Source organism: Penaeus monodon, chromosome 1, assembly GCF_015228065.2.
Source record: "Penaeus monodon isolate SGIC_2016 chromosome 1, NSTDA_Pmon_1, whole genome shotgun sequence".
NCBI lineage: Eukaryota > Metazoa > Arthropoda > Malacostraca > Decapoda > Penaeidae > Penaeus > Penaeus monodon.
This window is the reverse complement of record NC_051386.1, coordinates 3,660,472-3,672,091: the sequence shown is the minus strand read 5'-3', so window position 1 is coordinate 3,672,091 and position 11,620 is coordinate 3,660,472. Positions and strand designations below refer to the sequence as shown.

The 11,620-nt window shown below is 35.3% G+C and overlaps 1 protein-coding gene across 1 annotated transcript; it reads right to left on the bottom strand.

The window, feature by feature from the left end:
- Positions 1 to 551: 551 nt before the first annotated feature.
- Positions 552 to 10,756, bottom strand: LOC119575671 (S1 RNA-binding domain-containing protein 1-like). Its single transcript, XM_037923302.1, is given in 18 exon segments — positions 552 to 2,120; positions 2,598 to 2,768; positions 2,981 to 3,159; positions 3,358 to 3,537; positions 5,566 to 5,755; positions 5,961 to 6,156; positions 6,326 to 6,332; positions 6,423 to 6,522; positions 6,683 to 6,825; positions 7,070 to 7,203; positions 7,456 to 7,528; positions 7,805 to 7,903; positions 8,154 to 8,191; positions 8,193 to 8,403; positions 8,982 to 9,196; positions 9,367 to 9,386; positions 10,025 to 10,401; positions 10,719 to 10,756. Coding segments are annotated over 18 exon segments (2,559 nt in total). The 3' UTR covers positions 552 to 1,932.
- Between the last annotated feature and the right edge of the window lie 864 nt (positions 10,757 to 11,620).

Below are 11,620 nucleotides of genomic sequence, written 5' to 3'. Positions count from 1 at the left end.
TATTTGGGCATACTTAAATAAGTACTTTCTTTCTAACTTTTCAAATTTTGTTGAAATTCAGGCAAAGACTGGAAAATTCAATTCCATTATATTCATACATGATGATAACTACAGTAAAATTAAAATTAACAAAAAGACTATTGTTTAATATGCTAAAACATCACAGACTTTAAATGCTATTGACATTAGGGCAACTTCAGACATCATCTCGCAACCAGAAAAGCCTTTCTTCTTGCATGGTTCACAGTAATCTTATTCAGCATCACATTTTTCAGAAATATATATCAACACTAGTAAACATTTCCTCTTTCTTGTTACACCTTGCATAGTTCCATTTAATGGAAGAGTCCTTAATTAAATTATACTTTTATTTTGGCTATTCTCTGATATTAACTAACTGCAGACTCTCAAATGTAAGAGCTGCAACTTCAAATGGTAAAAAAAAAAGTTTTATAATAACACCATAACTGTAACAGGTTGAGAAACAAAGTTTTCAGTCTATAGTTGTTTTTTGTTTATACAGCAATGCCTTACAACAAACAACTTTTTAAACAGTAGTGCTTTATAACAACAGCAATACTGTAGTGGGTTTAGTGCCCCATATATTCAAAGGATAAAATTCCTTTATATTTTTGCAAACCAATATAGAAACATACAGACAAGTATAACTTTCAACCTTGAGCAGTTTAAAACTGCTGTGAACCACAAATTCAAAAAATCTTTGAAGACATGTGATGTAATGGCACAAATAAATGCTGGATGAATATGGAGTACATACTAATAATGAAAGAGTGGTAGAAAAGGAGGATAATAAAAAAGAAAAGGAAGAAAACAAGGAAGAGTAAGATTTGTAGGAGACTCAGCAGGTGAAGAAGAATGAGGAGGAGAAAGATGAAGAGGAGTACCATGAGAGAAAGAGAGGGAAGACTATAAGAATGAAAAGGTGAATAATAATGACATGACAAAGTATGACGGGATCTGTATGATGAACACGATCACAATGCCACTCGCTCCACACACCTTTACCTTATAGAACCATCACTAGAACTGATGGCAACATAGATCTACATGACACAAAGAATGGATGAGGTATCCACTTTGACGTAAGGATAACAGCTACTTCTATTTCATACATGCACTGTTTAAATGTGTGTACATGTTTTTTGCAAAGAGGTATCAGTATGCAAAACTTCACTGTATTATATGAAATAACAAAATCTTTTCTTTTTTTTTCTTTACATAAAAATATATAAACTAAACCCTTTTTCTATTGTGGAGTAATTAGGGTTGTTACTTCTCAAAAGCAACAATTTGTTCTTTACAGTTAACCATCTTATGTTGAAAAGATGGGGGATATTTGATAAGAAATAACACAGAGCTAGAGAGAGTGAGAGAAAAAAGAAGGGGGAAAAAAAGATGAACAGAATGAATATCATACTACAAAGTAGAATACATGAAAGACTGAAAAAAAAGAACATGAAGAAGAAGAAAAAAAAAAAAAAAGGGGAGAAGAAAAACAGAAATGCAGGTAGAAAGGAAAAAGAAATAGGGGAGATCACCTACACTCTGTAATTAATATACAGGATGACTGGCCAACATAATAAAATAATTCCTAAGATAACAACAACAAAAAATCATAAAGAAAATACTAGTGACAAAGTCAAAGAGACTTACTGTCTTCCATTAAAGACAGCTTACGATCTAATGCGTCTTGAGAAGGCACAGCTGTTTATCTGTTTACATTAAAAAAGGCAATAACTTGCCTGAAAGGGATCATTGAAAAAAAGAAAGATAGAACAGTAATAATTATAATATAAAAAAGATAGAAGAGTAATAATAATAATAAAGAAAAAGAAAAGAAAAGAAAAGAAAAAAAAAATCAAATCAAATGGCCTGTAAATGAATACCTTATAATCTTCCTTCACATTCCCCTCAACCAATCAAACGCTCTAGCATGAGGCCGATCCTAGCGCGCTCCTTCTCAATAGAGATGACCGACACCTCCACAATGTTGCCGAGCTCCAGCCTCACCCCAGCCATCTTGGTGACATGGACCAAACCATCATTCCCTAAGCCAACGTCCACAAATGCACCAAAGTGGGTCACATTTCTCACTGTACCTGAGGAGAGAGAGAAAATTACAAATATAAATGTGAATTCTTATTTCATATAAATGCTTGTTTGATTTAGAAAATATTAACAAACTTAAATACAATTATCTATTTCTATAACAAAGAAGTTGAAGAAAAAGAAGAAAAAAGGAGCCAGGACGAAAGAGCAAGAAGAGAGAAATGAGGAGAAAAGAGGGAGTGGGGGAGGGAGGGAAAGACATTGAGGGACAGAGAGAGGGAAGGAGGGAGGGAGTAAGAGTGAGAGAGAGAGAGATAAAGAGAACATGTTGTGTGTGTGTGTGTGTGTGTGTGTGTGTGTGTGTGTGTGTGTGTGCGTGTGCGTGTGCGTGTGCGTGTGCGTGTGCGTGTGCGTGTGCGCGTGTGTGCGAGTGAGTGAGTGTGAATAAATGAAAGAAAGAAAGGATGAATGAATGAATAAGGGAATAAGTGAGTGAAAGAGCGAGTGCGTACTTTTTAGTATCTTACCTGTTAATTTAGTTCCTAAAGCAACATCATCTATGGAGGTAATCCCCTTGCGGAAAAGTGGTTTCTCAAACTGAGCACGAATATCATAATCAAGAGGTTGTGTCAGACCCTCAACAATAAGCTGCATAGTAGGGAGCGTTGTCTCACACTGCTCAGACAAGGCATCTAAAGCTGTGATGGAAGAATGATATTTAAATTTAAAAAGTGTATTCAAATGCTTGAAAATTAGTAGCTTCATTAATTAATCATAAAATATTTTAGTGTGTTTATAAGCAAAATCCTTCAAATCACTATCATTATAACTTTATATGATGAAACGGATTATCATTTAAGAAAATTCAAGTAATCGGTAAGGAATAGAAATCAAAACACTAAAAACTTACTTGTAGTTGGTATAAAATGTCTTACAGTACGAATTAAGTGATCAGCACCAATATCTTGTGGTCGTACTCCCACAATGCTGAGGAACTTCATAGCAGCCCCGTAAGACTCAGGATGAATCATCGTGCGGTCAAGTGGGCTCACAGCTTCCTTCTCTGCTCGCTTCTTTCCCTGTGGTGTCCTGTTTATTGGAAAATGGAGATTTAGGGCAAGCATTTGTTTATAAATGTCCTAAGTAAAATTCTTCTTACACCTAGCCTGATGAACAAAGGAGGAGCAAAGCCATTTTTTTTCTCTCTCTTTAAACAATATTTCCATTAATCAACTTAAATGACATGCAAATTGAGCAAAAGTGTACAGAAACACACAGACTAATTACTTGTTAATTTCTATTTCCAGTGTCTCTGGCATGATCCTGATGAAACCTGCACACTGTTCAAATGTTCTGGGTCCAATACCCTTCACAGACTTCAGCTGTTCCCTGTTTATAAAGGGGCCTTTTGTCTTTCTGTACTCCACAATATTAGCAGCTCTTGGCTTGTTCAGTCCAGAGAGTTTCCTGAAAAAAGAGAGAAAAATTACAGTTTTCTGGACAAGAAATAAATATGTATTTACCTTCAAAATACACAAAATTTGAATTGCTGTGGGGAAATTTGGTTATTTATATGGATTACTTTTCATCACCATAGGCAATCCATACCATTTGCTGTTCTCAGCTTCAATGCAAACCATATACATTTTACCAGAGCAATAATTGTATTTAACTGGGTATCCAGTATAGTAATAGTTGTGGCATGTAGGTTTGTGAGAGCTATGGCAAACCTTTTGTTTGTGTATCTCACTCTGTGACACTGTCTGGATGTCTGTAATTATATGACCTTATGCATTTTCTCACTTTTGCTGATGAAACAAAGTTTAAAAATTAAACATATGAACTTTGTTTTTAGAAAAAAAAAAAAAAAAAAAAAAAAAAAAAAAAAAAAAAAAAAAAAAATCCACATTGATAAAGTAATAAAAGATATCAACAATGATATTTGAGAATAAAATAAAATAGTTTTGTTTCATAGCAACTGAAAACTACAGGTTTCATCATTACTACTCTGAATCACACAACTCCACTGCTCCTGGAGGATCTTCTGAAGTGGAGGTCGTGGTGAGCCTGGTGAGAAGGGAAGTTTGGGAGAGCTAAGTGCAGGTCACTACTTGTTTTTTTTTTCTCAAATATCGCTTGGATGTCCATCTGATTACATCTGATTTGCTTCATCATTATTATATGAAATGCTCACGCTTAACACTACTCATCTGTGTTTATGCTGTCAATATGCATTAGTGAGAAGACAGAATGCCTTTTACATATGCAATTTTAAAGATTTCAGGTCTTGATCAAGTTTCCCAACCTGTGTTTACTTTTGTTCTTGCTGGACTTCTGTATTTAAATATGTAAAAAAAAAAAATAATAATAAATAAATAAAACCTAGTTCAACACAATGCATTGAGCTGCATGCACACTGTCTTCACATAACTTACCAAAATGACTAGGGAAGGATACAGTTAAACTGAGATGAGTTAATTTGACAGCCACTTGATGAATACCAGTTTTAATTGACTAGAACTATAAAGAAAGAAAAAATTAGAACTTGCAACACTGGATGAAACAAGAAAATAGGGTAACATTTATACTTTTTGATTATGTCTCAGAAGTGGCAAAGATAGACAAGGTAGAAGTTGTGTTTTCTATGAGAGAAACAAAAGGATATAGTAAAAAGTTAACAAAATGTGGTGACAAGGATGTTAAAAGCTTTAGTTCTCCAGACGGGACTGTTTATGAAAGGAATAATTTTCAAGACAATGTTTTATGTGTTAGAAATATACAATTGAAAATGTTCCATGATAATTTGAATATGGCAGGCAGGTCCTCTGGGTTCAACTCTCCCTCCTGTTCTGATACAACTGAGTAAGAGAAACACAAACACAAATATAAACAAATACATAATGCCTGCCTGCCTGCCTGCCTGCCTGCCTGCCTGCCTGCCTCTCTCTCTCTCTCTCTCTCTCTCTCTCTCTCTTATTAATTTGAATTAATAATTTAATTCTCTCCAAGAAGGAAACAAAACATTTATCTGCAATAAGTGTAAATGCATAATAATAATGAATGTAATCGTGGTGCTGTAAGACATAGCTCACATCCAGAACATGTACTAAGTTCTTGATTTGCTTTAAGTGTAATAGTATAAATGAAGTGTTGCAATCTGTACAAAAGATGAAAATTACATCTAATAAAAGTAAAGTAAAAAATTTCATGTTCCACTGAAGCTAAGGAACAATGCTGCTTTAGCAAATTTTTAATTAGTTATCAGAGAAAGCGAACATCCTCCTAGAAAATAAGCATCAACACATTCACTTATAATAACTACCTTAACAAATATTCTAAGAAGTCTGTCCTACATCATTAATAAACAAAAAATATCCAAATCCTCTGCATAAATGATCACTATTAAAATCACTGTGTAATACTGTAAGCAGTGCAAAACACACATCATAATACATCAATAAATACAAAACCATCATAAAATTTTCTGGCACTGACCTTAAAACAAATTCGGAGGCTGAATTAATATCAACGCCCACAAATGACACACACTCCGTCATGACTGAGTCTAGAGAAGCATGCAGGATACGTTCTGGTATGTCATGCTGGTACATGCCCACTCCCATGTGCATTGGATGTACCTTGATGTACTCTAATAATGGGTCTTGTAACCTCCTGGCTAATGACACTGTAAAACAAGAAACAACAAAAAACAAATTAATCTTCATCTTTCCTTCACAAATAAAGACCACATAGAATATTGTGGTCTGTCTAACGCTCTTAATTCCCAACAATATGGCAGACGACAACATAATAAAGACAACAACAGAATGATAAAAGGGAAAGGAAACAAGAAGTGAGATATAACGACAAAAGAATCGACCACAACTTACGAGCACTGATATGATTGGGGTCCAGGCCAGGAAACTCAGTCCGTGCCTCTGGGGAGACCGAATACTGTGATGCTCCCGTTTCATTGATGATGGTGTACTGGACATTATAAGGATCAAAACACTTTTGAGCGATGAGGCGTGTGAGATAAGTCTCTGTCTCTCTGCATCCTGTTCCATTACCAATTTTGCAAAAGAGCTCGCAACCATATAAAGTTATCAAAAGAATATGAATATTAATAACCCAATAAAAAACTAAAAGGATCTATGAAAAGTTCCAAAACTATTTTTCTCGAGTAGTATTCAATTCTTTTTGACTATCACTAATCAAAAAGTTTCACAATCTAATAACAATTACCCTTAAATACTAAACCCCTTTGTGAAGAAAAATTCATATTCTCACCTGTATTTGTGCACAAATCTCCCGAAGGGTCTGGCATTGTGGTCTTTGCACCAGTCCTCTACCTGAAGGTGCTGATTGCCACGGAAAGGGTAGATTGTTGTTGTGAGGAGTTTCTTCCTGTTGGGCTTGTCACACCAATCTTACATCCATTGGCATAGCCTGAGAAAAATATTTTAAAATAGTTTTTTCTTTTGTCCTATGTTGTCTAAAATCTGATAATATGGACTATAATTTCTTGGATTATTTTTCAATATTATTATGAGTTTCTGCATATCATGCATTTTCTTTATTTGTATAATTATTTGAATAATGTTGCATCCCTGGTCAATGGCAAGCACCGTCTTCCCTCTGACTGGGGGAGTTAGGAAAAAGCTCCGCAATTTGGCAGCAAACACCTCCACAGATGCAATCTCAGCCATCTCTGTTAATTCACTGCGGATCTGCCTCTGCATAAAACGGTTTTGACTACATGGAAAAAAATGAGAAGCACACATACTGAATGACACATGTTATCATGTTCAATATTCCCAAAAACTACTGAACACTGATATTAGAGGAAATCATGCACATTATGAGTATATTTTAATAAAAAGAATTCACTGAACTGGAATTATAATAATGTGATATATACAGTAAATTTATGGACTTTTAAAAACAAATCTTTTAGCGAAATCAGGTTCAGAAGAAATTTTGCTTAAAGGAACCAAACCAAGCCTCTCCCAGCTGTCTCCCAAAGCTCATCATCACCAGCTGTGTTCTGTAGTAGTGTGGTGGTGCATCCCAACCATTTCTGCTGGCAGTAGTTGAAGAAATGGACATATGTATTGTCCGTATGACAAAACCCTTCACGGAAAGAACCCCTTGATGTTCACCGCGATTCATGGCCAGCATTGAAGGGAGAAAAGAGTGATAGCAATAATTGTTGATTACAATTCAGTAGTACTACTTTTGATTTAAAAAGTATGGCTGTTGGGGCAAATCACCCAAAACAAATGATTGTATCATTTGCACCAGTCACAGTATTTCTCCATGAAAATAAAATAAACAAAAAACAACATCCAACAAAAGGAACATCCATATTTGTAGAAAACTTACCGAATGGGGCTTAGTTTTCCAAGCCAGGTTCTTATACTCAAAATATTTTTCATATTTGGCACAAAGATCATTACTGGGGCCTGGGTCCAGGGACTGACCATTTTACCCTGGTCAGTTCATCTGCTTGCGTGCTTTGTTGCATTCAAAAACAGGCTTACAAAATTTTCATGCTGGAAAAAGAAAGAGAAAGGGCTCATTTAATGAAAACGTTTAGTGGCTGAGATAGGCAGTATTCTCGATAAATGGACTATAAAGATAAATTTCAATCACAGGATTTTTGATATCTTAAACTACTAATAACCTATCATTTGGGAAGACACTGCCTTAAATACAAAGAAAAGAAACTTACAGTTGTCGCACACAGTCAAGGACTTGGGGATCTTTGCTTATGACATCTGCTATAATGTGCTGGAGTCCCTGCTCAACTTCCTCAATGTTCGAGACCTTCCTTATTCAGATCCATAAGAGAATACAACTCTTGGCGATTTGACTTGAAAAACAAAAAAATATAATTCAATGAAATGAAAAGTACTAAAATGAACAGCAACAAGAAACCAAAAAGGGAAGTTAATGCTGATATAAATCACTACAGAATGTTAATATCTCATTCACTCTGAATTAATATAAATCTAATTCTTTAAAAATAATTACATAAAAAATTGCAGTGAAAGTACTTACAAATTTATTGTGTTTTTCCTTGCATAACCTCGAGTGCAGCTGGCTCAAGACCAAGTTCCCCGAGCTCTCTCTGCATATGTGCGTTTCCCACTGCCTTTGTAGGCTGCTGTCTGTATGATGAAATTAAAAATTACTAAATCATCAAAATAGTTGATGGGTCTTGTGAGATAATGTACACTCACAATTTCCTTAATCTCTGGGGGGTCAAATATAATGAATGGAAAAAGCATATTTATATATGACAAGATAATCAAGTTGATACATCTAGACCTATGTCATTCAAAATATCTAGTATTAGAAAAAGATTGTCTTCTGTGAAATCACCTAAATATAAAAAGCTAAATAGAAATACTCAATTCATTAATATAACACAAGAGACATCCAGGTTCATACCAGATGCTCCACTTCATGCATGGAGTTGCCCTAACAGGGAAGCTTTGCGGTTTCTGGCAGACGTTTGCGGTCTCCTTTCAGGATCTTTAAAACTGCGTCTTGTACATGCCCGAAAATGGACTCATGGTAATTTTTAATTTGGAAGATTTTCAGCGACACAGTTTACCAAAACCATTTTTCTGTACCAAAAATTAGATATCTATGTAAGTGTTATGTAAACTAAATCAGTATGGGGAGGAAACCTTACAAGTGTCAATACTGGGGATCCTTTTCTCATTAATATAGACCAGAAAAATACAACAAATAACAGGGCAACATATAATAAGAGATTCCCTGTATCAAATTCATACAAGTTCAAGTTTAAATATACAGTAATGCAATATAACTCCTAATATAAGTCTCTATTAAATGAAAGAATGAATAAACAGACAAAATACTGATACAAAACTACTTACTTGAGCTGTGAGTATGCATTTTGGATCTCTCTCAGTTTCTCAACCTCCATGTTCCCAGTCCTCTCTTTCCTGTACCGAGCAAATAAACGGCAAGGTGTTTTCTTGGTCAACATACTTATGACATTATGAGCTACCCATTCATCAACACTCTGACGCTCAGCAATAACCTTTGCTGGGTCCCACTCGAAGACAATCTCAATATCATTATCTGGGATCTGTTGGCAGAGTAAAAATTAATAAATAAATAAATAATACCAATAACAGTGGTACTTCTCTAATTTAAATTATAGGAGACATTGATAGAGAGAAGAAGAGAAAATTCCAGAGACAAATTTTAGCAAAAGTAGTAAAAATTGCATCTCTTGTAAAAGCAATAGCTACTTGCCAAAACAATGAAATATACATCTAGAGCACAAGCAGATACATAAAGTTCAAGCATAGAATATAGAGTGGCCTCAATTTTCAATCTAGATGAGCAGCATAAAAAGTTTTTTTCTCTCACATTATATATTCATTTATCGTATTTATTTTTTTCCATTAGGACACTAATAGTAAGTAAATAAATGTCTGCCTCAATGGAACCAGAAAAATATAAATTAGTGCTTGCAAAATCAGATTTTTGATATTCTCTGAAGACATGGTGAAAAACTTTTTTTGTTTTTTTTTTAAAACGGCACTAAACGATCGCATGACCCTCGAAAACAAAAACAGATATAAGGGTTTTGATCTCATTTTGACTAAAAATAATACCTAAACCCATTCTATTCAATTAACTTTGGCCAAATTAATTGCAGAAGAACAATACCAACACTTATTTCTCCCCCTCTTTTTACTGATGTGGCTCATTCATAAAACAGCACACAAGACCTAAAAGGTTAGAGGCCAAATCTCTACATAATAAAAAAGGACTCAAAAATATAAACAGTTGCTTAATCAATTCACAGTAACATATAAAATATCAATGATATCAACTACTCTCCAAAGAAACAACAAAATAAAATAAATGAATCCCTGATATATGAATAAAAATTTCAGTGGCTCACCCTTTCCTGTACTTGAGAGGCCCTGCCCCGCCAAACCTCCCCTCGACTGTTTTCTGACCCTTAGTCTGGCCCCGACTTGAACCCTGTCCTTTGTTTCCTTTTCACTCCTCTTGTTGTGCTTGCTGCTGTTGCTGCTGTTGCTTCTGCTGCTGCTGGCTGGCGCCTCCCGTTGCGGGCTCGCTTTTGCTGCTGCTGCCTCTGCTTTTGTTGCCGCTGTGCTGTCGCTGAAGTCTTTGCTGAGCTGCTTGTTGCTGCTGTTCCTGTTGCTGCTGCTGATACTTTTGCACTGGCCGTCGCTGTTTTTGGGGTTTGCTGCCGAAGTGGAGGAGGGGATGGCTGTGCTTTGGACTGCTGCTGAGGTGGCGGGGCTGAGGTTGCTGCAATTCAGAACAAGATCCATACATACAAGAACAAGACAAAAAGTAACAGATAAAGAAGAAAAAAAACACAGAAAAATTTGGGCTTGATGTGGAGTCAGGTACTAGGCCTACTTGACTCAAATATGTAACTCATTCCTTGAATATTTGGGAAAAGGTTTACTTGTACTACTATCATTGTTATTGTTGTTGACATTATTATAATAAAATACATTTTATTTTAACCCATGGCATGGTATGTACAAAACATGGCCATGCTGTGAGTTACTTTATTAATTTTTTTTTATGCATAATTGGCTACACTTGCACTAAGTCACCAAAGACCCCAATTCTGAGTACTGCCTGTCATGCCCATTTACCCCTTTTCCTTGATTTACAAAAATATTTTACATTTGTTTTATTTTGCTGTTACTAATGGTTATTAACATTTTTGGTAATTATAAGGTTTACAATAAAATAACTATTCATAGTATTAGAAACAAAAAGTTTTTCCAGACAATTCAAGGCAAGGTGAAATCAGGTAAGGCCACAAGGTCTACTAAGGACTCCTTTGTGGCTAAGCACTAGCAGAGCCATCTATGTCAGACACTTCCACCAAAAAATATGGCACAGATTTTTCCCGGCAGCATTGGGTTAATAACTGTTTTCAACAGAAAAAATACATGAAAATTCAAGGAATAGGAAAAATAAGTGAGGCCCGGTAGGCTCAACAACGGACTCTTTGTTAAAGATCCCTGGGACCATCTACATTGAGAAAAAAACATGGACAAGACTTAATGGCTTAAATGCTCAGCAAGATACACTGAAAAAAATTACATAGCTAATAAAATTGATAAAATAATTTTCAGTCCCATAACAAATTTTGCATATTGCACATCCAAAATATTCTCATACAAAGGTAAAGCCTTTAAAAGGCACAGAGACTTACTACATGCTGCACTTTCCCCATGGCCATCATACAGCACCTCAAGTTCAATGGCCCGTTCCCCCAGCCAAGGGTCTGCTTCCTTCACCTCCTCCAGAATCACTATGGAGTCTTCTAAGGCTGCAAAGAATGATTAAGATTTTATTTGCTTAAGTCTCTACACATCTGCTTAATGTATAATGCTTTAAACAAATAAATGCCCCCAGATATCAAAGGTCGTATAGCACTATGGTTAAACTATTGTGGTGGAATGGATTTAAAGTTATTTATTTAAACAAAATGTCTTAGATTTAA